This window comes from Notolepis coatsorum, assembly GCF_963971535.1.
Source record: "Notolepis coatsorum genome assembly, chromosome: 6".
Lineage (NCBI taxonomy): Eukaryota > Metazoa > Chordata > Actinopteri > Aulopiformes > Paralepididae > Notolepis > Notolepis coatsorum.
The window spans coordinates 109,367,605-109,394,720 of NC_140170.1; the positions used below are offsets into that span (position 1 = coordinate 109,367,605).

A 27,116-nucleotide genomic window follows, 5' to 3' on the forward strand; every position below is an offset into this window, starting at 1 on the left:
CCAACCACCTCCAATGTAAATTACCCAGTATGGTTGTCAATATCCCAATGTACCCAACCCCCCCCACCCAACCTCCTGCAATGTACAGTTTCTACGTCAAATGTATATACTCCCTTTTCTTGACTCCTTCTGTATCACAAACAGTACTGTATTTGCAAATCTGGTATGTCATAAATGTATAGATGTAGCAGTACTGACTATCTGTATGTCATGTATGTCATATATGTCCTGATGAATTGAAAATGGGGGACCCTGATGTAAACAAGACGAAAGTCTTTCTCTGGTCTGCATCCCCTTAACAATTGTGTGTATTGAGCTGTACTGTATTGTACCCATTCTGCAATCTGTTAATAAAGTTTTCAATCAATCAATCAATCAATCAATCCAAAACACAGCAAAGCACACCAAAACCATCTGGATGGATAGATATTACCAGGTATGGGGATTTTTTCTTTTCTTTTTTAACTGCCCCTTTAATTTTACACCTCAACAAACTCTTAAAATAACATTATTATTAAATAATAATTAAGGTAAACTAAAAAAGAAATTAAGTAGAATTGTGCATGGACTAAGTAACATTAAGGGACAAAACCCCTGAATGTTACCTTTACTGACTAAACACTGATTTTAAACTGTGTTTAAATGAACCCCTGACTGAAATGAAGACAATGTTTAAGGGGTGTGCAATGTACCCTTTGGTTTTTATTATGGGGTGTGTGCATAGAGTGTGATTAATAAATATTCCGGTTATATCTCAATGTGGTTAGAATGGAATTTTGGAACCCATTTGACCTGATCCAGCACCTGGCTGCTTCTCAGGGTTCCTCGAGCACGAGCTCTGAACACGGAAGATCAACCTTTTCAATTGATGCACCAAACACACCATGATTTCTGATCACTGTGTGTCAACTTGTGACTGTTAAAAACATTTATTTTAATTTGTATTGTGTTAAGTAACTTGTGTTTGTTTAATTGTCTTTTCTTGATTGTAAACCCGTCACTGCTGTAAATGAGGGAGACCTCAGCTTTCTATGAGTTAAAATAATAAATATATTTTTTAATAAATTGCCCCCGACTGCTATCTGGGGATCACTTTTCAAGTTTGAACCATTATCAAAAACACAAATCAGATCTCACATCAGTGCCTCCTGGTTCCTTCAAGAGGACAAATAAAACACAAATCAGATCTCACATCAGTGCCTCCTGGTTCCTTCAAGAGGACAAATAAAACACAAATCAGATCTCACATCAGTGCCTCCTGGTTCCTTCAAGAGGACAAATAAAACACAAATCAGATCTCACATCAGTGCCTCCTGGTTCCTTCAAGAGGACAAATAAAACACAAATCAGATCTCACATCGGTGCCTCCTGGTTCCTTCAAGAGGACAAATAAAACACAAATCAGATCTCACATCGGTGCCTCCTGGTTCCTTCAAGAGGACAAATAAAACACAAATCAGATCTCACATCAGTGCCTCCTGGTTCCTTCAAGAGGACAAATAAAACACAAATCAGATCTCACATCAGTGTCTCCTGGTTCCTGCCAGGAGGAAAAATAAGGGACACAATCGTTTTCATGAAGAATTTATTCAGCTCGTTTAATATTATCTGCAACAGAAAAGATAAACAAGAAAACACTGTATTATGATAGGGCATCATCATAGTCACAGGTAACTATAAAATATTTACAGTACCATATGTTTGTATGAAAGAATAATGGGTGAACAATAATGTTTACCTCCTCTTGCAGATATCCACATGTTCTCAAGTTAGAAAAGGAATAATACAAACGTCATCCAGCATTCACACTCCAAGCAGCAACAGTGATTGCATACAATGTAAGTGCCCATAATACTGTACCTAGTACCTACTGTTTTCCAGAAGATACAATCTCCTGCTTAAGACTTCAGTCTATCCTTAATCTGTATTGTTAAAGTAATACGAGTAAATAACTTTGCCAACATACCCCACACTACCAATACAATAGTGTAGAGTAAAGCACACTACCATATCGAGTTATTGGAATTTGTCATGAATTAATGTAATAATTGTAACGTAAAAAAAAGTGTAAAAAATAAACTGTACATTCTTACATATATATATATATACTGTATATATATATATATAAAAAAAAAAAACTGCTATGCTCATTTGTAGCAACAATATACATTGGCCCAGGGGCGATTTGGTCCATGTGATCCAAAGGCTGGTAGGAGAAGGATTATATTTGACGAGAAGGTGTGAAGCATAGTACTTTTGTAGTTTATGGTTGACTAAATAAAATTATCCTCTTTAAAAAGTATGTTGTACTAATAGCCATTACCATTACAGTGTGACCAGCATTATTGGCACATTTTAAAACCTTCCTATGACATAAACCCAAAGCTATCAACTGTGTTGTCTTATCAAGGCTATCTCAGCAAGCTAAACAATCAAACAAGCAATACTTTAATAGTGCATATCATAAAACTACATATAAAATCAAATAAATACATTAACAGTGTTTAGAAGAGTCTCTGCTTATATAAGCACAGAAAGTAAAGATAAGACAATATCTTCAAATCATATGATTACATACGGTTTACTTAAACCATAGTGACAGGCAGAACAGCAGCTAGCTAATTAATTTACAAATCAATGAAGCGGTTAATTAGAAGACACCACCATGTCCAGTTCTTTGACTCCCTCTTGGCTGGTGGTGAGGCCGCAGCTGCCTGAGAGAGGGCCATCTGGGAAGTGGCTGGAAGACCTAGGTACCGGGGCAGGGGACGGAGGTGCCTGTGCCAGGCCAGGCTTCTTAGGGGGGATGGGTGGAGGGTTACCCCTGTCCGCCCTGGGGATGGTAGGTGAGCGGACCCCCTGGGGGAGAACTCCCGAAGCCCTTCCAATGACGGGAGACAAGGGGGCTGCCGCCAGGCTGCGGTAGTCCGTGCCGAAGGGCGAGTTGTTGGCCGTGGGAAGTTTGGCCGCGGTGGCGCTCTGCTGAACAGTGGTAAAGCGAGAGAGGACTTGGGTGACGGTGCTACGGGCCAGCTGTTTGACCGGGCTGGTCTCGGGAGAGGGGCTCGGTGAGGGGGAGAGGTCCTTGGGGGGTTGAGGAGAAGCAGGCTGGCTGGCCTGGGACTGGGGCTGGGGCTGGGACTGGGACTGGGGCTGGGGCTGGGGCTGGGGCTGGGGCTGGGGCTGGGGCTGGGGCTGGGGCTGGGGCTGGGGCTGGGGCTGGGGCTGGGGCTGGGGCTGGGGCTGGGGCTGGGGCTGGGGCTGGGGCTCTGGGTCAGCGGTGCCTTGAAACCTGTGGCGTGCAGCATGGAAGCGCTGGTTGATGCCCGCCTGGTAGGAGGACTGTCTGGGACTGTCTGGGGGACACTTAGCGAGGACAGGGGAGGAGCAGGGGGAGGAGGCCAGAGTAGAAGGGTCTGTACTGCAGGGTGAGGCGAGGGAGGCAGGGGCGATAGAGTTGCCGTCGTCGTTCCCGTTCTCCAAGCAGATCTTCTCTGATGAGGCACAGTGATCCTCACTGGGGCCGTGGTGCCCGTTGGTCTCCAGTGGGGAGTGGTGTCCGTTGACGTTAGGCTGGGCGATCGGGAGGTTTGCCTCCTCCTCCATGTTATCCATCTTGATCGTCTCTCCTCTCGTCTTAACCAGAGGTACTCGTTTTGGCCACTCCTCCTTTCTGCCTCCCTCCACGGACACCTTCCCCTCCTCCTTCACTCCTGCCTCAGTCTTCCCCGTCTCCAGCTTCTGCCTCAGGTCCTCTACCTGACATGAGAAGAGACATTTGGCCAATTAATCAAGAGAATGAATAAAGAATCCTGTGATACATATTATATAATTCAAGGAAGACGTAAATATTTCATTTGCAGCACAGTACGTAAATAAATGGTGAATCGCAGTGCTATCTACGTTCCTTCGCTTATTCAACATACTTCAACTCGTTTCGTTGTCAAATAGCAGCAAAAACATTAACACACTTTATTATAGTTTTTGTTGTTGTCCATATTGCAGTTCATCTACCCGAGATAAAATGAAAATGATGAAACAAGAGAAACTTAATTTATCAAAATGGGTAAATGGCAACAAGAAACATTAAAGCAACCAGATGGAACCATTCATACAGAATGTAAAGGACATCGACAACAGAGACTTACATCAAAGACATGCGAATGTAGGCGTGCAGTCAGTGTATGAGTAGGGGTGTAAAGGTACACGTGTCCGTACCGAACCGAACCATTTCAGTGTGTACCGTACCGTACCGAAGGGCTGTGTAGTTTACCGAACGAATACAACGGTATGTTAACCACTAACGACCGCCCACCGGGGGCTGTTTTTTCCACAATCTAATATAATTATTATTATTTAAAAATATATTTACAAGTCGATTATTAATTTCAATATAGAATATTCGTTGACAGCCCTACAAGTACAATTAGTTACTGCACACTACATCACCCCTGAGTGGAACATGGGAAGCCAAACTTCCCCCCACTGTACCGAAAACCCGTACCGAACCGTGACTTCGAAAACCGAGGTACGTACCGAACCGTGGTTTCTTGTGTACCGTTACACCCCTATGTATGAGTATAAGTGTATAAAAGCGCATACTTGCACTGTATAAGTAATGTCCATACCTGCTGTTGAAGCTGGCAGCAGTGAGCCTCCTCTCTCTTCAGCCGAGAGCGCAGCTGCTCCCTCTCGGTGTCGAACTCAGCCAGCTGCTCCTCCACCCGGGCCTCCATCCGCAGGGCTCTCCTCCCCTCCTCCACCAGCTCCTCCCCGAGGGCCTGGGAGGCCTCCTGCTCCTGAGTCACAATGAAGTTGAGTCAACCTCACGTATATGATGATGCAGACAAACGCCTCCAATATGTTACATCATTACTACAGATGGAATGTGGGATTTCAATACTTAACAGAAACTACCTTCTCTAGCTTGCGGCCCAGCTCCGTGAGCCTGTGGCCCTCCTCCAGGGCGTGGGTGCTGGCCCACTTACACTCCTTGGCCAGGGCACAGGACAACTGCTTGTGTTGGGCTCGTTCTTCTTCTAGCTGGTCCGTCATCCTTCTCTGTTCCTTCTCCAGGCGACGGACCTGGCTTCGCTCGAACTCCAGCTACGATCAAAGTGCCCATGTTAGTAATTGATAATTTTGAGATTTAATTGTATTTCTAATTGTATTTCCTATATTTATGTCTATCTACTATTACCATGCCCATACCTGTACCTCCCCTCTCCCCCCTCCCCCATGCTGCTATGACGCCCGCATTTCCCCAAGGGGATCAATAAAGGAATATGTTATCTTATTCATCAATCGCTAATACTAATACATTGACCCGTCACGTTTCGTGCCACTGTTTGCGATGTAATTCTCACTATAAGGACAGGGCACCTGTTGCAGTAAGCGCTCCCTCTCCTTCTCCAGAATGTAAGTGACATCATCGCCCTCCGCCGTATCCTCTGCGTGTCTCCTCTTCTCCTCCTCCAAATCTGTAATGACCTGATGCCGACACAAGGGGGAGACAGAGGAACGGGAATGAAAACATGAGAAACGTGATCTGATTTCAGTCCTTTGAGGCAATAGTTATTAGTGCACTGTAAATAAAAATCATGAAAATCAGCAGCACAGTTGATCTCATCTAAATTAATTGCATTTTGAAAGGATTCTCTTTTTTGGGGGGGGTCATTTGAAGACTCAAAGAGTCTCACAGGACCCAGCAGCACCCAGTCTGATACAGCTGAATGCTTGACTATTAGATGCGTTTTCACCAATGAAGATCCAATGGAAATCATAATTTACAACAATGTATTGTTGTAAATGATGCAATTAAAATGCCTTGTCATGCTGTACATCAAGTATTGTGTCACCATAAATAATGGATTATAATAATGCTAATTCTAGTTTGGCTTATTCATTTCCACAATTTGGTGAAATTGCAGCATATTATTTGCCTCTATAAAAGTGCATTCAACGTCACCTCAGTATGTATTTGGGCCCAAAGCTTTGAATGTACTCTTGTAGAGTCAAATATACACTGTGATAGTAATTGAAGTAGCTCAAAAACATCATCAACAGCACTTTAAAGGACGGCTTAAAAATGTTTGACAAGTTTTGCCTTTACAACTGATTTCATTCTGTGGCATTAAAGCCTAAACTCAGATCCACCACCACCGAGCCCCACCCAGACCTCCACCCCTGACCTACCCTCCTGTGCCTGCTCTCAGCTGCTGCCAGCTGGGACAGCATCTTCTCCTGCATCCGCCTGCAGTGGCTCACCACCAGCTTCAGAACCACCAGCGGGTTGGAAGCGGAGGAAGCAGCCCCAGGGTCCTTGGTCTGAGCTCCCACAGCCTCCCCGTCCCTCTGCAGGGCCAGGAAGGGGTCGCTGAGGTCGTACCTACCATAGCGCTCCTGGATGTACACGTCTTTACGCTGGGCCTGGGGAGGGGAGAGCAAAGGAGAGGAGAGAGATATTGAGTTGAGGGGGCCAGTATAATTATGGAAGTAGTTAGTCAGCTAGTTTGTTGAGACAGAAAGTCAATCAATTAAACATTTAGAGATATTTAAAAGCAATTGATTTGATTTGTTTTGAAATCTTTATTTCGAACATGTAAATAAATACAAACAATATAAAATTAAAACAAATCATTGATCTAAAAATAAATAAATAAAATAAATAAATAAAACATAACTCAATTTACATGTTCGAAAAGGAGTAGAAAGAAGTATACACTTATTTAATCCTACCCATTTTCCACTACTCAAATGAGCATACACATTTAAAACATTACAAAACAAATATATGCAAAACAAAAAACTAAAATTATATAGTGAAATGGTTTGCTATTAACGATTTAAACTTACCAATAGATACTAAAGAATTGAGTTTTAAAGTGCATTGCAAAACGTTCCATGTGTCGGGGGCACAGAAGCTAAAAGCACAAAGGTTTTCTTGATTCAGTGCAAATTCTGGGGACCGTAAGTGTATAAAAGCCAATCACCAGAGAGAGTGTGATGAGATCCAGAGTTCCAGTCCAGTAATGAAGTGATGTAGGGAGATCACCAATCATTTCCTTGTACAGAAACAGATGCCAATACAAGTCATATCCCTCGCTATTTATATAGCGCTTTTATCCAAAGTGCTTTACAACTCATCTCTCACATTCACCCATTCACTCACACATTCACACACCAATGGCGGAGGCAACCGTGTAACGTGCCAACCTGCTCATCAGGAGCAGTTGGGGACAAGTTGCCCATTTATTCATGTTCCTTGGACAAGGCCTAGGAAACTCTTTATAATGTTTGATACAATGTACGGTTTTCAACCATGTCCACAGTAGAACACATTGACAACACATCTATGAGATTCTGAAAAAGGACACGTATGACGTATCATGGTTTGTTGAAGGCTAAGACACTTTCCCCATTGGATTGGATTGAAGCCTGTTGAGAGGACGCAGCACAGTGCCAAGTGTATCAATACTAAAGCAATCAGGGAAATGATGGCCTGTACTAGTCAACATCATGCCAGACAATTTAATTAAATAGAGCCTGGGTTAAAATAATTTAAAAATAATAAAAAAATTTAAAAAAGTGTACCCATCGTGACAAACTGTCAAAAAGGGCTGTCGTTTTAGAGATACCCCTACTGGAGGCATAACAAAACACAACATTGTTTTTACTCATCTCTAAGGTATAAAAACAAACCTGGGCAAGAGCGCCAATAAGTTCAGTGGAGCGGCAAATTGGAATAGGCTGCCGTCACAGATAAAGAGCATAGCTAGCCAACCTCTTTTTAAAAGGAGGGTCAAAACATGACTCGCAGACAATACCATCGCTTAGCCATGGGAGGTAGGTGACCAATGGTGGTACCCAGGTATAGGTCATTGGCACATAGTGAATGTGGGTGATTATTTAGTGATTACATGTTATATGTTTGTCTGTTTGTTTTTAAACATCTTTGGGACCATGATGGAATTAAGTGTTCACACTTTATGTCATACTTTGGATTCTTTAGTATTGCAATTTTCCATGAATAAAATTAAATAAAATCAAGGTCTCCCATATTGGAAAATATTTGACTGCAAAAATGGTTAAATAGATAGACATTGTTATATGGCAGGTCGGCTCTAACCAGCACGTTTATCCCCATGAGATCTTGGCTCTGGGCCAAGCGGGGCACTGGAAGGAGAATCCCCTTCACCGTCAACGCAGCAGCCTTGATCAGCTCTGGGAAGTCAGCTCACAGCTGTCTCATTGGCGATGCAGCAGAGGCGGATAAGCTAGAGAGCCAGGGGAGTCGGCCATGTCGTCTTGCTCCTCCTGGATGGTAACATTCCGATGAATGTTGGAGCCACTCATCGGAGTACAGGAGACCGAGCCATGGGCGCTCTGGATCTCCTGGCACACAACGTGGAAATTCTATCTGGTGTGCCTAGATGCCAAGGCATGTGGGCTCATCTAGGCACACCAGGCAGCGGAGATGGAGATTGCCAGGGTTAAGGACCACTTTGGCCCAGAAAAGAGCCGCTGGGACGTCTCTACATCACTCTTCACTCTCTTGAAGTCACCATTGAAGATGATGAATTCATGTGTGGTGCAAAGTAATGCGTGGAATGGGGAGGGTGATTTCCAGCGTTTGACAACTATTATAGCAGGTGAAGGGTGGAGTCCTGGCAGGTGATTGGTGTATGTCATTCAGTGTGAGCCAGTATGCACACACAGAAGGTCCAATAGGCAAAGCAAGATGGGAACAAGTGAATTTTCTCTGTAGTATCATTACTTTTACTTGAGTTGAAGGTGTCAGTATTCTTCTCACCCCTGGCGTTAGATTGGAGCCATCATTTGTCAATGTTTCATTTACTTTGGTTTGGGACACCTCATGCATTTAATAATGTAATTCCCTGACTATGAATGCTTACATGAATGAGTACATTCTGCATAGATATTAATTTGTAGGCTTATATTTCCTATATGAATCAATATTATCAATATTAGGTGAGGGAATATCCTGACTACTAGCATGTTAAGTTTAAAAGCGCTCAGAGCTCAGCTTGTATAATTAATCTATATGAGTTCATATGTCTCAACTCCCAGGCTTTATTTTAGCTCTTTTTTTGGTTTGGTGTGTAAAAAGGGCGTATTGTATTTTCATACAATAATCCATTTCATATATGGGAGAATTTAGAGATGTGGAAACACTTTGTTGTGTTTTGTTGTACCTCTGGTAGGGGTATCTCAAGATTTTGGGGGCATTGTCACTAGCCTATTAATGGGTACCTATATCATTCACCTTGCAGTGTGAACGAGATGTGCTTTGACAATATGAATAAAAGTGTTAAATATCAAGGCTCATTGGTTTTCTTTAATGCTGGGATCTAACGAGAGTCCTCCACAGCTACCTTGCAGACTATAATCCCAGGCTGTCATGGTTTCAGTCTCTACATGAGTCGTTTCCCTCCCCGTAGGGCTACAGGAATCCTCCCTTAGCTGCCCTCCAAACAGGAAATGAGATGCAGCTCCAGAATACTACATGCCAAGATCAACATCAGCCACGCTACAGAATGGGAAGGGGGGAGGACTGACGTGGAGGTGGGGCGAGAGAGGTAGGTAGGGAGAGAGGGAGAAAGAGAGAGAGAGAGTTTTTACATAGACAGAAATAGAGAGGGAGAAATAAAGAATTGAAGAAGAAAGAGGAAAAATGAAAAGAGAAGAAATGGAAGAAGTGCTGCAGGAGGAAGCGACAGATGGTGTCCGTCTTTCGCGGGACAGCTGCTAAAAGACTAGTCCTGGGCGAAGGCAGACGGGTCTGGTCTCTGTTTAACTCACGACATCGGAACAGATACATAAAGGGGCTGTGAGGCCACCGACAGCAGGTTTAGACGTTGCCTTTGGGCCGCGCTGTGGAAAGGCAATGCAGTGAGAGGGTCACGAGGCTAGCTGGCGACGAGGCTCCTTAGTTAGGTCTCAAGAAAAGAGGATCAAGAGATTAGAGCGGACGGTATCCTTCCCGGCATGGTGAGGACTGATATACCCTGAGGACCGCAGGAGCCGGAGGTAACCTGAAGATATAGGCAAGTATATACAGGCCAACTGCCCCTACATACAGAGGATATAGACAGGTATATACAGGCCAACCGCCCCTACATACAGAGGCTATAGACAGGTATATACAGGCCAACCGCCCCTACATACAGAGGATATAGGCAGGTATATACAGGCCAACCGCCCCTACATACAGAGGATATAGGCAGGTATATACAGGCCAACCGCCCCTACATACAGAGGATATAGGCAGGTATATACAGGCCAACCGCCCCTACATACAGAGGATATAGGCAGGTATATACAGGCCAACCGCCCCTACATACAGAGGATATAGGCAGGTATATACAGGCCAACCGCCCCTACATACAGAGGATATAGGCAGGTATATACAGGCCAACCGCCCCTACATACAGAGGATATAGGCAGGTATATACAGGCCAACCGCCCCTACATACAGAGGATATAGGCAGGTATATACAGGCCAACCGCCCCTACATACAGAGGATATAGGCAGGTATATACAGGCCAACCGCCCCTACATACAGAGGATATAGGCAGGTATATACAGGCCAACCGCCCCTACATACAGAGGATATAGGCAGGTATATACAGGCCAACTGCCCCTACATACAGAGGATATAGGCAGGTATATACAGGCCAACCGCCCCTACATACAGAGGATATAGGCAGGTATATACAGGCCAACCGCCCCTACATACAGAGGATATAGGCAGGTATATACAGGCCAACTGCCCCTACATACAGAGGATATAGGCAGGTATATACAGGCCAACCGCCCCTACATACAGAGGATATACCTCTTTTGTGCCAGGCAGACACTCTGACCTGACTGCTGCTGTGACCTCACTGTCACCCTTCCCCCGAACTGTGAATCACTAAAGACACTTTTAACTGCTGCTATGACCCATTGTCACCTCCATTTTATATTGTAAACACTGGATCGGAACGTGCAATGTTACACACTGTGCCTTGTATATATCTTATATCCTTAAAAAAAAAGAATCTATTTCTACCTTATTTTTTAGCACTCACTTGTATAACTGTGCACATGACAATAAACAATCTTGCATCTTGAATATAGGCAGGTATATACAGGCCAACCGCTCCTACATACAGAGGAGGCCCTCCTACCGTGTAGGTCTTGTCACCATTGAATAGTGAAGTCACAGCTTCTCGACTACTAGTTACAGCATTGGAAGAGAGATTCATCTGACTGGGATACCAGCAGGAAAGGAAATAGGGAGGCATGAAGGGACATTTCTTTAGATTGAAGGCATAATCTACTGAATTCAGCGTAATTGAACTTGAACACGCTGCATCCAATTGAATTTGCCTCGAGGTTGGCTTTAACAAATCAAATGAGTCCTTCCTCTCCCTCACACGTCCCTGAAAACTTAAAAAATGGTAAATGGACCGCATCTATATAGCACTTTTATCCAAAGCGAATTACAACTTATGCCTCACATTCACACACAGACGGCGGAGGTTCACTATGCGAGGTGCCGACCTGCTCGATGGGGAGCAGTTAGGGGTCAGGTGTCTTGCTCAAGGACACTTCGACATGCCGCCCGGGAGGAGCCAGAATCTAACCAGGGACCTTCCGATTACCAGACAACCGCTTTATCTCCTGAGTCACTGTCGCCCTGAAGAAACTCGGAATGGATGGTTGGAGACCAAGTCATCGAAATGCAGTCCATACTCGGATCGTACTGAAGGCTTTTTCATATAGTGCACTGGTTCCCAAAGCAAGGAAGCCAGGTTGGGTAGGTTCCCCAGTAAAATGAGAAACAGTATTACTTCAGTGCCATTTAGACAAATGGTAAATGGTAAATGGCTGCTTTTTTATATAGCGCTTTTATCCAAAGCGCTTTACAATTTGTTACTTACATATTACCCATTCACAGTTTTCACACACCGACGGCGGAGGCAACCATGCAAGGTGCCAACCTGCTCATCGGGAGCAATTAGGGGTTAAGTGTCTTGCTCAAGGACACATCGACACGCTGCCCAGGAGGAGCGGGAATGGAACCGGGAACCTCCGGATTGCCAGACGACTGCACTACCTCCTGAGCCACTGTCGACCCCGGCAAGCATGGAACTCTGAAATAATAGTTTGTAGGCCGCCGGTAACGGAAAAACTCTTCTTAGATGGAGACCCCTGAGAGAAGCTAGTTTTTTTACATGAAATAGTTTGTTGAACGCTGACCTACAGCACTAAAGGAGCGGTTGCAGCTGTGAATCCTTGTTGTTGTCAATTTTGATCCGGCCCGCTTGGGGACGACGCAGAGGCAGATCAAATAGGGGTGCGGGGGTGAAACAGGAAAAGCACGGAACTCCCCAGAGAATAAAAAAATGCCTCTCAAATGTGGCCATAGTTTGGTGCTTAGTGACCACCCTGTGCTGCCACTAGGGTGCTGTGTGTGTGATCCAGTGAACACTAGTGGATTGATCTTACTATCCTAAACGGCACGTTCCCAAAATCTCACATCCAGTTCCAATGCGTTTCCACGTCTGGAAAATGAACAGTTATATTTTTCCAGAATTTATTAAATATATACAGTATATAATATTTTTTTGATCCACTTTTTCTTCTATTTTTCTCCCATCCCAATTCCATTGTGCTAATTCTTCCCTCCCCTGTCTTGAACGTTGCTCGCATATGCCCCCCACTGGCCGGTTGTAGGGAGGATAGAAGCCTTGCATCACGTGTCCCCTCCGGTACACGAGGAGGCAGCCTGTCACATCTTTTCACCTGCCAGCGCGGACTCTCATTGGCGAGGTGTAACGTGTGCGAGGCTCACACTACCCCCGCCATTTCCTGTCTCTGCTGTGCAGGCGTCCCCAACCGACCTGTAGGAGTCGCTGTCCACAACGTCCAGATTACCACCCATCGACTTCCACCCGCTACCTCTGCCAATTGAGATAGTATGACGGCTGGCCCAAGCCGGAGGCAACGCCGACAGCCGGAGTTGAACCCGGTGTCTCTTGCGTTGGTGATGAGCGCAATGTCCGCTGCGCCACCCAGCCGCCCATATATACAGTATATTATATATTTAACCCTGTTAAAACGGCACTGCAGCAAGTGTGCACACCTACACTTACAGTGTGCTCTTAGTATGCTCGCACACACACACTTTGTCTTTTCTCTCTCTTTTCTCTTCCCCCCCAACCTCCCCCAAACACACAGACGTTGTCTGTCTTGTCTCTCTGTCTCTGCCCCCCCCCCCCCAAACGCACACACCCCAAACACACACACCCACACGCAAAAATACACCCACTTGCACATCCGTAGCACAAAGGGAGGCTGTTTGCCTTGCCTCTCCATCATCCTCCAGTGGTCCTAGGAAGGTGGAGGGAGTGAAAGGAGGGGTGGGTGGACATGAAACACATTCCTGACGTGACTAATGATTAACAGCTAACTCCACTGTCCCTCGGCCACTCAGACCTCCACTAATGTACCATGCTGCACACAAACATTATACCTCAACTAACTGCAACAGCTGCCTAGCTTAGACCTAGCTTCTGCCCAGGTCACTGTTCCACAAACCTCAAATAAACTAAAAGTAGTAGAAGCCTCTGCTACAGCAGCCGGGGAAGCCATCCACTTTACAAGCTCTGCGCTGATGAGGGTTTCACATGGGCCAATCAGAGCTGCGCTCACCGCAGAGGAAGCTAAAGGGGCGGGTTTTCAGGAGAAGAGTAGAATAAGAGATAACATCATCTACATTGCATTGGTTTGAAATGTGTTTGTAGAAATCATTCATATCTGCATTCATTCATTTATGCTAGGCTTAGCACATTCGACTTTGTTCAATTCGATGTTGTTCAGTTCAAGGTCATATTTGATATAATTTCATTCGTTTTCTCAGGTGAGTATCCATCTTACTCTCACTAGAAGCTATTATAGTCTATGCTGCATACTATCTTGATTGATCTGCATCAGGCATCTGTTTGTGGAAGGCAAGGCACACATATAGCCTACCCGACATAGGGCGGTGTAGTGGTTACGTCATTGCCGTTTTTCATGTTACACCCTCTGTCCAACCATGCAATGTATTTCCCCATTACCCATTTCTAAATCGTCTCGTTTTAAAACAAATAAAGCATTAACATTTGCATTGTGTACCTTTCTGTGCTTATTCATCCACAATCTATAGCTCAACATGAAAATATTCGCAAATAATCATAAACAAATCACCACATTTTATTTCAACCAAAAATGCTTAAACAATGTTAGTGATAGAAGGGAACTAATTTTGTGCAAAAATGGAAAGCCTTTCAATTTCCATGCGGCAGAATTGTTACAATAGCCGATAATCCATTTTCCCAATGATAAATCCCTATAAGGGTGGAACAACCAGTGACGTCAGACGACACCTCCCTATTGCCTTGCACTTTAGTGGTTGTCATTGTGTCCAACAGGCATGGTTTTGAACAAATATGAATGATCGATGGGAATAATGTTCACCTGCCATTGTGCTTTGCTTAAACTTTTATGAGTAGTAGCTGTCGGGCGGCTACGTGGCGTAGTGGGCAAGGCGCTCGCCACGAAATGCTGGAGACGCTGGGCTCGTCAGTTCGAGCCCAGCGCTCCACATTTGCTTTCAGTTTAGCTGGTCGTTCATACTAATACACATTGGCCGTATTAGGGGTGGGAAACTGATGGGTGGGGATCGGGCGTTGTGGACAGCGACTCCTACAGGTCGGTTGGTGCGCCTGCGCAGTAGAATCAGGAAGTGTCTGGGGCAGCGTGAGCCTCCCACGGGTTACTCCTCGCCACTGAGAGATCGAGCTGCGCAGGTGAAAAGATGCGACTGCTGTTACCTCAAGTACCGGAGGGGACTTGTGCTATGTATGACTTAGTCCACATTGCAGCCGGCTTGTGGGAGGCAAGAAACAGCGTTCGTGACAGGGGAGGGTTGAATTGGATGATACGAAATTGGGATGGGAGAAAATATAGAAAATGGGAGAAAAAGTGGATAAAAAAAAATGAGTAGTAGCTGTCTACATCCCAGTTTTTCCCCACGCTTGATTGGCTCAGAATCACGAGGAACGCTTCATCTACCAACATATCACGCTTCATGTATCGTGCAGATCAGTAGGCCTGCTATAGTCTCTGATGTGTGTCAACATTTTCAGCTTATTTATTGTTTTTGCACAATAGGTCGGGGCTGGTTGTCTGGGAATAATGTGAGGACAGGCACTGGCTTGTTCACCCTGGTCCTCATTCTCGAATGTGTTGCCTTGGTAAATATCTTGGTAAAAATTTAATACCAACAGATTTACGGAAATCCTCCTCCGGATTCCTGAACGTGTGAAACGGTCTACGTAAGTGGGGGGAAACGTTCGCAGCTGTGCTCCGCTGAATGAAATAAGTCATTCATTCTTAACTCTTTGACTGCCACGCTGTTTTTACATCTTTACTCCTTGGAGCCAGCTTTTTTGACCATTTTCACGATGTTTGCAGACCCATCGTATATTCTATATTATAGCTATGGAGACAATAGTATGGCTAATTTGACAGACACTATTTATACTCCAACAGGGGAAACATTTTTTATTTCTACATGCCTTTGTTCGTGCGCTATCCCATGCTATTCATCCCGTTTCAAAATAATCCAGTCTCGTTTTTCTGGAACGCGAGTTATGACGTGTTTTGTGCAGCATGCGTATTTTCGTGCGGGTTGTTCGCCTGAAACCTATATTATTTCCAGGTCAAAGGTAAACACGACTATATGGAATGTTTCTACGCTGGGATTACAAATTATAAAGGCATGTTTTATGATGGGGGTTTGGTAAAATAGATGTTACCTTTTGTCAGCAGGTCCACCAAAACCCTGTCCACTCTTCTTAGGTCAGAACAGCATCAATAAATATAATGTTAGTTGGCCCGTTAGCAACACCAGGGTAACGTTACATCCAGGAACGTACATCCAAACAGCCTGTTTGAAAATACCTTATGTTATGGATGGATCGTCACCATTTGTCCTCCTCAAAATAATCTCCAATAGTTCGCTCTAGGCCAGCGGTTCTCAAACTACGGGTCGCGACCCAAATTGGGGTCGCGGGTAGGTGACAGCGCATTGGCAAAAAAAAAGATCAAGCGAAAATCCACGATCCCAACTCGGATAGAATTTTTCAGCTGGCCGCTGTGTGTATTTGCCATGTCTCGCCCCTGCATCAACGGAGAAACAGTATTTCAATACACATCTCATACATCCTGCGCAGGTATAATCACTGAGGCCACGTCTGGTCTTTTGTGAGTCAGAGGAGCGCAAAGTGCTGCGAAGTGCATGCGCGAGCCCTGCGCAGGTATATCATCTGGTCTTTTGTGAGTCAATGTGTACTCAGATGCGGCGCGTCACGTGTGTGTGTTCCAAATGCTGGCAAGAGAAAGGCAGACTTTAGTAGTAGCGATAGCAGCACTACTATGAAACGGAGTAAAAGAAGTTATGATCCTAAATACTTGGCATATGGATTTACTTGGACTGGCCAAGAAGATGACCCGAGACCACAGTGCATTTTGTGTTACAAGATCCTTGCTAACGAGAGCTTTAAACCAAGTAAACTACAGCGGCACTTGGAAACTAAGTATCCTGAATTTAAAACGGAACCGTTAGCTTTCTTTCAGAAATAAAACTACGGGTTTAGAGCAGAGAAAACTGTGCTAAAAACTGCAACAACAGTCAACGAAAAAGGACTACATATGCTTTGTTTATTGTTGCCAATTGGATCGCAAAGACTGGGAAATCCCACACACTTGCAGAGAGCTTTTGGTTGCCCTGTACCCTGTTTTGGAGGAACATAATGTAGCACAAAATTATTTGAAGCCCATCATCTGTAACTCATAGAAGGGCTCATTGATCAATTTCGGAATTATTTCCCAGAAAGAAAGAGCACGGACAATTTGAACAACTGGATCCAAGATCCTGTTCATTGCGCATGATGCAACAGGCCTCCCACTGTCTGAGCAGGAGGCGTTGATCAATCTTTCTTGTGACGAGCTACTGAAAGTCAAGTTCACTGGACAGGCCCTCGCAAAGTTTTGGATATCAATCCGGAACGACTACCCAGTGCTGTGTAATGCTGCGCTGAGAAAGCTTGTCCCGTTTGCATCAACATACCTCTGTGAAGCGGGATTCTCGGCTCTGACATTAATAAAAAATAAATACAGATCTCGCCTCAGAGTAGAAACGGATCTGCGCCTCTTTCTCAGCACAACACAGCCATGTATCATGGAACTATGTTCAAATGTACAAGCACATTTGCTAATAAATATGGATGATCAAGTTCCAACAACGTGTGCTTTTATTTTGATATTCATTATTTCCATGTTGAAATTACGCGATACACGTGTGGGGTCGCCAAAAAAATTCCAAAATAAAATGGGATCGCAGTATGAAAAAGTTTGATAACCCCTGCTCTAGGCGGTCGCCATTGCCGAACGTTAGTTGGCTGTAGTAGTCTGGGGAGCTCTCAACTCTGCGACAAATAATGCTACCTCCTCGGCTGGTTTGACTATAGTATTTTTATGATTTACCAGAAGTGCTGAGTCCAATGTAGTCTGGTGAAAATGCACGTTATCATCCATAAGTGTGATCTTCTTCTCTTCTTCATAATAGTCTCCAAAAGTCGCTGCTCTCTAGTGCTCTGGCTGCAGCGTGGGGGGCCCCACACTAAACTAGCCCAGAATAATAATAATCAAAAAAGGGAAAAAGGGGAAAAAAACGAGATATCTCGTTTTTGCCGCTCAATGAGTTAAACTGAAATGTGCGTTCTCGTTGATTGATTTTGCATACAGACACCCCCCCTGCCAGCTCCTTATAAGGCGAGGTTTGGAATTGCCATCCACCATGCTATTCACAGAAGCATTTGCGAATGATCTCAAAAGGAGGTTAGATTAGATTCAAATGTTGTGTCACCATACAGCACAAGTACAATACAACGAAAATAAGTTTGGCATCCAACCAGAGTGAACATTTAAGTACAATCAAGCCATTTCTACACTGGCTCTTAGATGTGGCAATCAATGTAATAAATAAATAAAACCAACAATAAATAATATAAGAATAACAAGACGGAGGGCGGCTGGGTGGCGCAGTGGTCACCAACGCAAGAGACGCAGTTCGACTCCGGCTGTCGGCGTTGCCTCCGGCTTGGGCCAGCCGTCATACTAACTCAATTGTCAGAGTTAGTGGGTGGAAGTTGATGGGTGGTAATCTGGACGTTGTGGACAGCGACTCCTACAGGTCGGTTGGGGACGCCTGCACAGCAGAGACAGGAAATGGCGGGGGTAGTGTGAGCCTCCCACACGTTACACCTCGCCAATGAGAGTCTGCGCTGGCAGGTGAAAAGATGTGACAGGCTGCCTCCTCGTGTATCGGAGGAGACACGTGATGCAAGGCTTCTATCCTCCCTACAACCAGCCAGTGGGGTGCATATGCGAGCAACGTTCAAGACAGGGGAGGGGAGAATTGGCACAGTGGAATTGGGATGAGAGAAAAATAGAAAAAGAGGAGAAAAAGTGGATAAAAAAAAAAGAATAACAAGACGGTGAATGGAATATTAATAGTATATTCTACTATAGCTATATCTGCGGCGATCAGTTTAGTTTTTATTTATTTGTTTATTTTCGGACATGGTTGTTGAGTCATGGCTATAAATGTATAACTAAATTGTTAATGATACAAATAGTGTCATATTAATTATCATTATAATTATTTAATTCCATGGATGTCTGTAGTATCGGCAAACCCCAATGACTTGTGCCAGAGAAAGCTGTTGAAACCACGGGCGCACACCGGTCTTCCGATTTACAACTACCTTTTCGAGTACGTAATTCCTACAAAGAATTTACAATACCAAGCCGTTCAAGAATGCCAAATAAGTACGTAAATAGAGTTACGAAGGGAATCCTTGGTATGTTTTATATTATGTCCGTTTAAGAATGAGGACCAGGGTTCCCATGATTTTAAATAATTGCGTACCTATGTTGTTTTGAAGGCACGTAATGTAGACACCGCCCTCCTCCTCCTCATCACCACACTAGTGTTCACATAAGTGAGACTGGCAATCACTGCAGGTGAATGCATGAATGGGCCAGATCTGCACTCTGGAGGAAAGCCATTCACACCTCTGGGTACCAATGTGCAGTGGCAGTACACTGTGGCAGGAAAGGGACTGACAAAAAGATGGTAAACCTGTCTAACTATTTATAAAAAAGACACATTTTAACTTTGATCTGCTGCTAATGGGGCGACAGTGGCTCAGGAGGTAGAGCGGTAGTCTGGTAATCTGAAGGTTCCTGGTTCGATTCCGGCTCCTACTGGCAGTGTGTTGAAGTGTCCTTGATAAATGCAGTCCATTTAATGTCTACTATGCTATTTGAAAAGGTAAGCTACAACAATAATGAAAGGGAGAGCAGAAACAAATCCCAACTTGAACAAACAGTACAATAGTAGTCATGGCAGCCATATGGGACTTACTTGTTTACTAACATTTGCAGACATTTAATCTCAAACAGAAACAAACATGTGCACTTACGTTGACATTTGCAAACATAATGCCTTGTTGAACGCACCTCTGGTGTATGATGCCATGGGAAGTCCAACCGCTAATTAAAGGCTGATTTCCACATTTCGCTTCCCCTTTTCAACTAAGAATAAAGGCCTGTCATCACGTTTCCAAGACACTGGCTGAGTGCAGGGCTGTGTGAGCCAAACATAAGCATTGCCAGAGACTAACTGAAAGCCACAGCATGAGGAGAAGTGAGCAGCTGCAGGAGTGAGTCACACGGGTGAAATGCAGCGGATCCTTTGAATGCCATTGATAGTTGTGTATAATTGAGTATAAACAGAGCATAGAACCACCACATCATTAACCTTACATCCTGTCCTTGGTCTTTAAAGCTAACCCATTGATGAGACAGAAAGGACTTGGCCTCATAAAACCTTGAAATTAGACTACAGATCTGACACTTTTTGCCACAGTTAACCAAACCAAATAAAGTAGGCTAAAGTCAAATAAAACAAGCTAAACTAAATCAACATAAGTGGAGGAGACTCAAAGGTTTTTAAAGAAAAATGCTTTCTCCGGCAGTATGACAAGGACGGCAATTAGTGCTTTAAGCTGTACATTTCTCACAGGCCATGCAGTGTGGCAGTGACACAGGCTAATTAGTGAGCCAGCCTCGAGGCAGCACGAGTGGGCCTCCTTTTCCAGTTACTTGGGGATTCACATGCAATCCCCATGTAGATGAAAATTGGACCTCATTGAAGATGCTTTCCTGACAGCCCGGACACCACAAAAACAACATGGCTGACTCCTCAACACTATGGCAGCTGCTTAGGAAGGCATCAGGCATGTTAATTTAATCTTGCTAACCTTTTTTGAATAAAAAAATAAGTTAGGGGAAAAGGGGACCTGAGCCTGTAATGTCTGCCATGTGATTATGGTCAATGGATGCAGTGAAACATGACCATTAGGGGAAAAAACTGAAATCTTTACACAGTAATATAATTTTATAATTTTCCCTGTACAATACATCAGACCAGCAATACGTCTATTTTGGTCGCACCACGCCCCTTTTGGGGGGAAACATCTCTGGGAATAAACAGGGATTAGATGGTGTTCATAAACTACTTCAGGATAAAACGCCTACCGTAGATATAAATCACAGTGAAGACCATCGTTGCCAAGAAATACCTCTTAGATTTGGGTCAGTTAATATTAAATGTCCAGGGACCTCATTTATAAAGCTCTTGTACGCACAAAATAATGCCTACACCGTACTCCTGAGCAAACTTCAGGATTAAAAAATAATAATAACTTGACTGGAGAATGGGCTTACCTCCAAGCGAGCTCAAACAGTTCTGGCTAAATGAGAAACTGCAAACATACTGGCAGCAGGGTGAAACCCGAGAATGTTTTGAAATTTACACCATTGTGAACAATACATATATCCGATATTGCAAAACCCCTCAAATATGTTGCACAGTCCAATTGGGAATCATACTCAATTGGATCTGTCATCGCTAAACAATGTTATGAAATTGATTCTCATAAATAATGTGGACATGATATGATTATTTAGGCTATGTGTTATGCTTTGGCGATGGGACGATATTATCATATAGTGCACATGGCCACGATAATAGCCCTCATGTGTCCCCGATAACAGAACAATATTGAATAATTTTTATTTGAGTTATGAATGTTGCACTATAGTCAGTTTCTCTTTACCTTGTTCTCTTGCTTCACCGCATTGTTGTAGCCTATCAAAAAGGTAACATTTTGTGAACCTATATGCTCTTACCATGTATATAACGTTACCACATAACTTTAGCCTAACTTTGTGGAGAAAGCCAGTTTCAAGGAAATGGTAAATACATCGTGTTACGTTCAAGAACGAGCAAACCGATGTTAGCTTTAGGCTAGAGTCGTGTTTACGTGTGTCTTTTACTTTCACTTTGAATGCAGAGTCCCTCCTAGCTCTCCAAACGGCACAATGTCAAATACGGTAACCCATAGGCACAAACCATTGAGTCTCTATTCTAACAGAACAATCACCAACTGATACCAATCACAGACACATACATTATTAAAGGCTATATAGGCTATTTATAAATCACTATAAATAAAAGTCTGACATTCTAGATGGTAGACTACTGTACATCATCCTTTTAGGACTACGTTTAAACTGATGCCATGTTCGATGCCTCAGTCAGGCATAGTTTATATTGATTCTATATCCATAAATAAAATCAATCAATCGTGGTTCATATAATGCCATTGGGTTTCGTAGCTGTACCATATAATGACATGTTTGTGGGTTGGTATGTGAGCATGGTGATTTATAACAGGGAACTGGCGTGGGACATGCATACACACCTTGTTATAAATCAGAATATCATTGTGCGTACCTTTTGGAACTTGCGTACGTCCGCCACTGTTAGCATGCAAATCCTAAGCAAGGTTCTATAAATGAGGTCACAGGTAAGGAAATTAGGAGATATCCTGCAGCTTACTGGGGGAAAAACCTGAAAACCTAACTTTTCACAGTGGTGTGAACGCTCAATGGTGACCAGTGTTTTATACAGGCCAAATACAATGGCGGTCAATAGGAACAGTGTCTGTGCCCCAAAGGTCGGCACGGCCGTGAAAACAGCCAAAGTACCAGGATGTGCCGGTCTGATGTATAGAGTAGCAACAGCTACCAGCCTATTCCAGGCTTTACTACACTACACTACCCCGTTTCAAGTTGAGTCTACACAAAGATAAATTAGCTCTCCGATAGAGATCAAGGAGTGCTTCTTTCTACTACAGGGCAGAGCTTCTTCCCCTCCATGAAAGCACTGCAACAGTTAATACTTCAACACCCATTCAAATCCCAGTGGTGAATGGGTTAACAGTCTGCGCTGGTTTGGAGCCATATGAAAGCAGCATGGGCACATATCCCTGGAGCTCCAGTTGAGGCCAATGTTTATTTGTTCAGTCCTAGTCTCGCTCACATTGAGTCATCGGGCGCCCAGCGTGCTGTAACTCCTCTTGCCTTAGATGGCCAGATCCCAGGAGAAGTGCAGGAATGTGGTCTAGACACAACGCCTGAACATTCAGCAGCAGGGCCTTTTAAACCATCACCACTGCTCGCTGGGCTGCTGGCTCACTCTAGTTTGTTCTTGCAATGGTGCATTTTACACCAGGAAACAGAATATGTTTCCAAATAGGTAGAATTGCTGTAAAGCTCAAAATCAAGCTGGGATGTAAAGTTTTAAGTGGAATATGAGTTCTTAATGTTTCAGTTCTATATATGTAATTGTGCAATAAACTGTGTGAACTGTGTGATTCACTGTTCCGGACAGACGGTCATGACTGACTTGAGTGACATGACATCTTCCTGACAACCATGTAAACACATCAAGCATTACTAAGACACCGTGTCTAAAGAAAGCAGCATGACTAAGACGTGAGAGGGAAGCGGTCCCAGACAATACTCAAGTGACACATACTTCGGTAACGAGAGGCTTTATGCTACGTGGCTAGCTGACATACAGTAGTATGCCAACAGTATGGCTGTTTCAAATGGAGCTCATGTTCATGTTAAAGATGCTGTAAGTGGAATTATTTAGTTTGATTTTATTTGAAATCTTTATTTCAAACATGTAAATACAAACTATATAAAACAAAAACAAATAATTGATCTCTAGCAATGAAATGGAAAGAAAAAACAATTAAACAATTTTTTTTTAAAGAGAACATAACTAAATGTACATGTTCGAAAATTAAGTTAAAATAAGTTTTAAATAGCTCTACATTCCGACAGCCATCACTGATATAGTGTCTGGTCAGTTACATGGGTCTCCCAGTCCATCCACTCTGCATTAAACACAACATCAATTCTCTTGTATCCCATCCCACTTTATCCAATCAGGAGAGAGAACCCTAGATATTTTTACTTATTTCAATTTTACCAAACAAATTTGTTTACTGCACTGGCTGATTATTTTACTTGTTTCAAGCACATATCTCCTTAAAACTAGGTTGTTTCTTATTTTTGTCAAGACAAATTTTGCAGTGAGAGTTCTCTCTCCTGATTGGGTAAAGTGGGAACGGGATACCAGAAAATGTTTACTGCAGAGCGGAGGGACTGGGAGACCCATGTTACAGACCACACACTGATGGCTGCCGGAATGTAGAGCTACTTAACACTTATTTTAACATGTAGAACAAAGATCACTTACAGCACCTTTAACTGGAGCACACCGTCTCAAATACTGTTCTAAAATGGATAGAAGCGGCAATGCAGTGGAGACGAGGCCTAAGGACCCAAAAACGTAAATAGTCCATACAACATTGATGCTAGAACGTTTAGAAGTATTGATCTGAAATAATATTAACCTTACTGAGGCATATGGACGCTTGATCTTTCTATCCGTAGACATGAAGGGTATGGGGTCCGTTTTCAACAGGGAACGGCAGCCATCATCAGGGTCACATGGGTTAAATCTCACTAGCCTTACCTCATTTCCTCTCTCCTTCTCTCAACAGCTTTGTATCCAATACCTTGGTTTCCAGATCCTTTACTTAAAGGCCCAATCGCTGATCCAAACATAAAACAAATGGATAGCCCCACCAAGAATAATAAGAAATAGGCTACAGATGTGTTTTCTTTCTCTAGGTGATTGACTGAGCTCTTGAGAAAAGTACTAGTATTTGACAACAGGTACATATGGGTTCTTAATTCTATTTGCTGTATTTTGTGGCTGTAAAAAGGTTAGTTTACATCGTCGGATTTGATCAATAAAGAATTCTAAATGATACACAGGTCGGCAATAGGCGGCCCGCAGGCTGAAATTGGCCCCTCAATATATATAATATCTGGCCCCTCAGAATATTAAAACAAATTAAAAAAAATAAATAAATAAAAATCAGACCAACTAGGCTAGGTTATATGTTAGCTATAATGTCCAAATATAGAAACTACCACCACCTAAAGAATGCTTATACTTTGTTTTATCCATGTTGAGAGTGAATAACAGGTAGGCAGTGAGGTGCAATGTAGCGCTTGCTCAACATGAAAAAAGTCACATGTGTGGTGTGAAATTAAAACACCAGTTCAGTAAGTCATTCAAACTTTATCTTTACTAATATATATATATGACTTTGACGGCACCACACATGTGAACAGTAACAATGCAATTAAACTGAAGTCAAATCAGAGCAAAAAAAGCTGAATCTGCTTCAAGAAGATGCGCTACATTAGGTATATAAGGAATTACAACGAGACATTTATTAACTAAATAAAAAATACAATTAGGCTTTTAACCCTCTAAAGCCGGGCGCAACACTAGACATGTTTTGTAAAACATTAAATATCTTTGGATTTGTTTGTGTGATAAAGACTTGCTTTATTGTATCGGAATCGATTGTCATCTAAACATTTTGTGCATCTCTCAGAGAATGCGCAGATGTAAAGCATAGAATCTTGAAATATCTAGATTGGTTGTTTTCCCTGGACTGCATCTAATCTGCTGTATCTATCAATTTATCATATATCTATGTCTGTCACTATAGCCAATGGAAATGCTAGAAATGGTCACGTGGACTGGGAGAACCAATGGAAAATTCCTATTGTTTCTCAATAGTCCAGTGCGCTCCACAGAAATGGCTGTCAGATAGAGGCATTGGTTGCGCGTAATGTAAGATAGGCCGATAAGAGAGAGGTGCTTGTCTCTGGTTTTATAATAAAATGGCAAACAGACAAAGGTATAATGTTCAGTGCAAATGTGTATGTCGTTTACAGTTTATTATGCCACCTATGCGCAGCTCGTTTATTTTGTCCATTCTCTGCCTCTGCCACAAATGTATGTCTTAGTTATAAGGTGGTCTGTCACAGAGATGTTTTCACTATCAATATATTAAATTAGCCATTGTTTTTGTTTCCGGCCCCCCATACAATTGCTTGGAAAAAATGTGGGCCTCGGCCAAACTTAATTGCCCTAAAATTAGTATTAGAGTATCAATGGCCAGCAGTCCCTACTACGATACATTTCCACCAAGGTTCTGATTACCTCACCTGAAACCAGCTACAGTCCGTGCCTGAAGTGACCTCTCAAATGACAATGATACCTACAGTAGTTCCTATCCTGGCAGTGAGGACCGAAGAATCGTCAGATCATAGACAGTCACGTCTACTGTATTTCCACTCAGAATTACGAACCTGAACCCAAATCTTACTGAAAAGCATGCAAATCCCTTTTTATTTGTATGTTTTATTATGATCCCCATTAGCTGAGACATCAGCAACTGCTAGTCTTCCTGCGGTCCAAGTGTTGACTCTTTTAACCCTTTCACTGCCCCACTATCAAACAGTTAACCCTTTCACGGTGACAATACAGGAGGTTAACCCTTTCACTGCCTCATGACAGCAGGTTAACCCTTTCACTACCACACTACAGAAGGTTAACCCTTTACTATCACACTACAGATGGTTAACCGTCTGTAGTGTGATAGTGAAAGGTTAACCTTCTGTAGTGTGGTAGTGAAAGGGTTAAAGGTTGTGTACTAGATTCAAAAACAACAATATCACCAGTATATTGCATTGCTCCGCTAGCCCCCTGAGTCACCTAGGACTGTAATTTGTAACCATGGTGATTCATTTAATTGCCAATTGCCATGCAGGCACTGCTGCTCAGGTATGTATCATAGTACACCCAGTGGTCCCATTTATACGTCATGTATTTTTACTCAAAGGCCTATATTATCATTACTGATTTGTACATACTGTCCATAGATACCTACCCTTAGGGCATGTATGACCAGGTCCCGGGCCTCCAGCTCTCCCTCCAGTATACTGAACAACATCAGCAGCTCAGGTTTGCTCAGACTCTCCATGTTCAGCTGGGACTGCTGGGGAAATAGATGAAAGAATAGCATTGATTGATTGATTGGACATTTTCATAATGTAGGCCTACACCCTGCATGGGATCATGATTATTACTCTTGACAATGACAATAACCACACGCAGACAGACCAGGGCAAATATAGCCTATATATTGTTTCATAACCTCTGCTTTTTAAATCCCCCCCAAAAGATCTATCCTGCTTCCATCTCACCAGGTCTGGAAGAAAGTCTTCCCTCCAGACGCTACTAACATCCATAGCATTCAGATATCCGATTCCGATACCTCTGATCCAGGCCAATACAACATTGTGTACAGTATGTGTGTGGGTGGATATGCATTCAGCATCTCGGAAGAGAGAAGAAAATGTGTGGAGAGTTTTGTCTCTTATAATGACAAAGAGAAGGGACACAGAAAAACAAATAAACTAGATAATAAACTATTTCAGGAGGTGATATTGAGAGGGTTTCTCTGTAGACACACAGTAATTAGCCGTAGTAACAGAGAGAGAAAACTAGTGTCCTGTAGGGAAACAGTTTTCCGATTTTGAATAAAGTTACTAACTTGGACACAATTAAGCGTGCATCTGAATGAATGAATGAATGAAAACTTTATTTAACAGATTGCAGAATGGGTACAATACAGTACGGCTC

At 43.2% G+C, this 27,116-nt stretch overlaps 1 protein-coding gene across 1 annotated transcript in view; it reads right to left on the reverse strand.

The window, feature by feature from the left end:
- Positions 1–1,579: 1,579 nt before the first annotated feature.
- The window catches only part of LOC311230277 (CTTNBP2 N-terminal-like protein), a 37,414-nt gene continuing 11,877 nt past the window's right edge, over positions 1,580–27,116 (reverse strand). Inside the window, exons 2-7 of the mRNA XM_084316500.1 lie at positions 26,362–26,469; positions 6,196–6,429; positions 5,383–5,490; positions 4,918–5,106; positions 4,629–4,799; positions 1,580–3,759 (exon numbers count right to left, since the gene is read on the reverse strand). Coding sequence (XP_084172626.1) covers positions 2,647–3,759; positions 4,629–4,799; positions 4,918–5,106; positions 5,383–5,490; positions 6,196–6,429; positions 26,362–26,469 — 1,923 coding nt within the window. The 3' untranslated portion in view covers positions 1,580–2,646. The remainder of the gene's footprint in view (positions 3,760–4,628; positions 4,800–4,917; positions 5,107–5,382; positions 5,491–6,195; positions 6,430–26,361; positions 26,470–27,116) is intronic.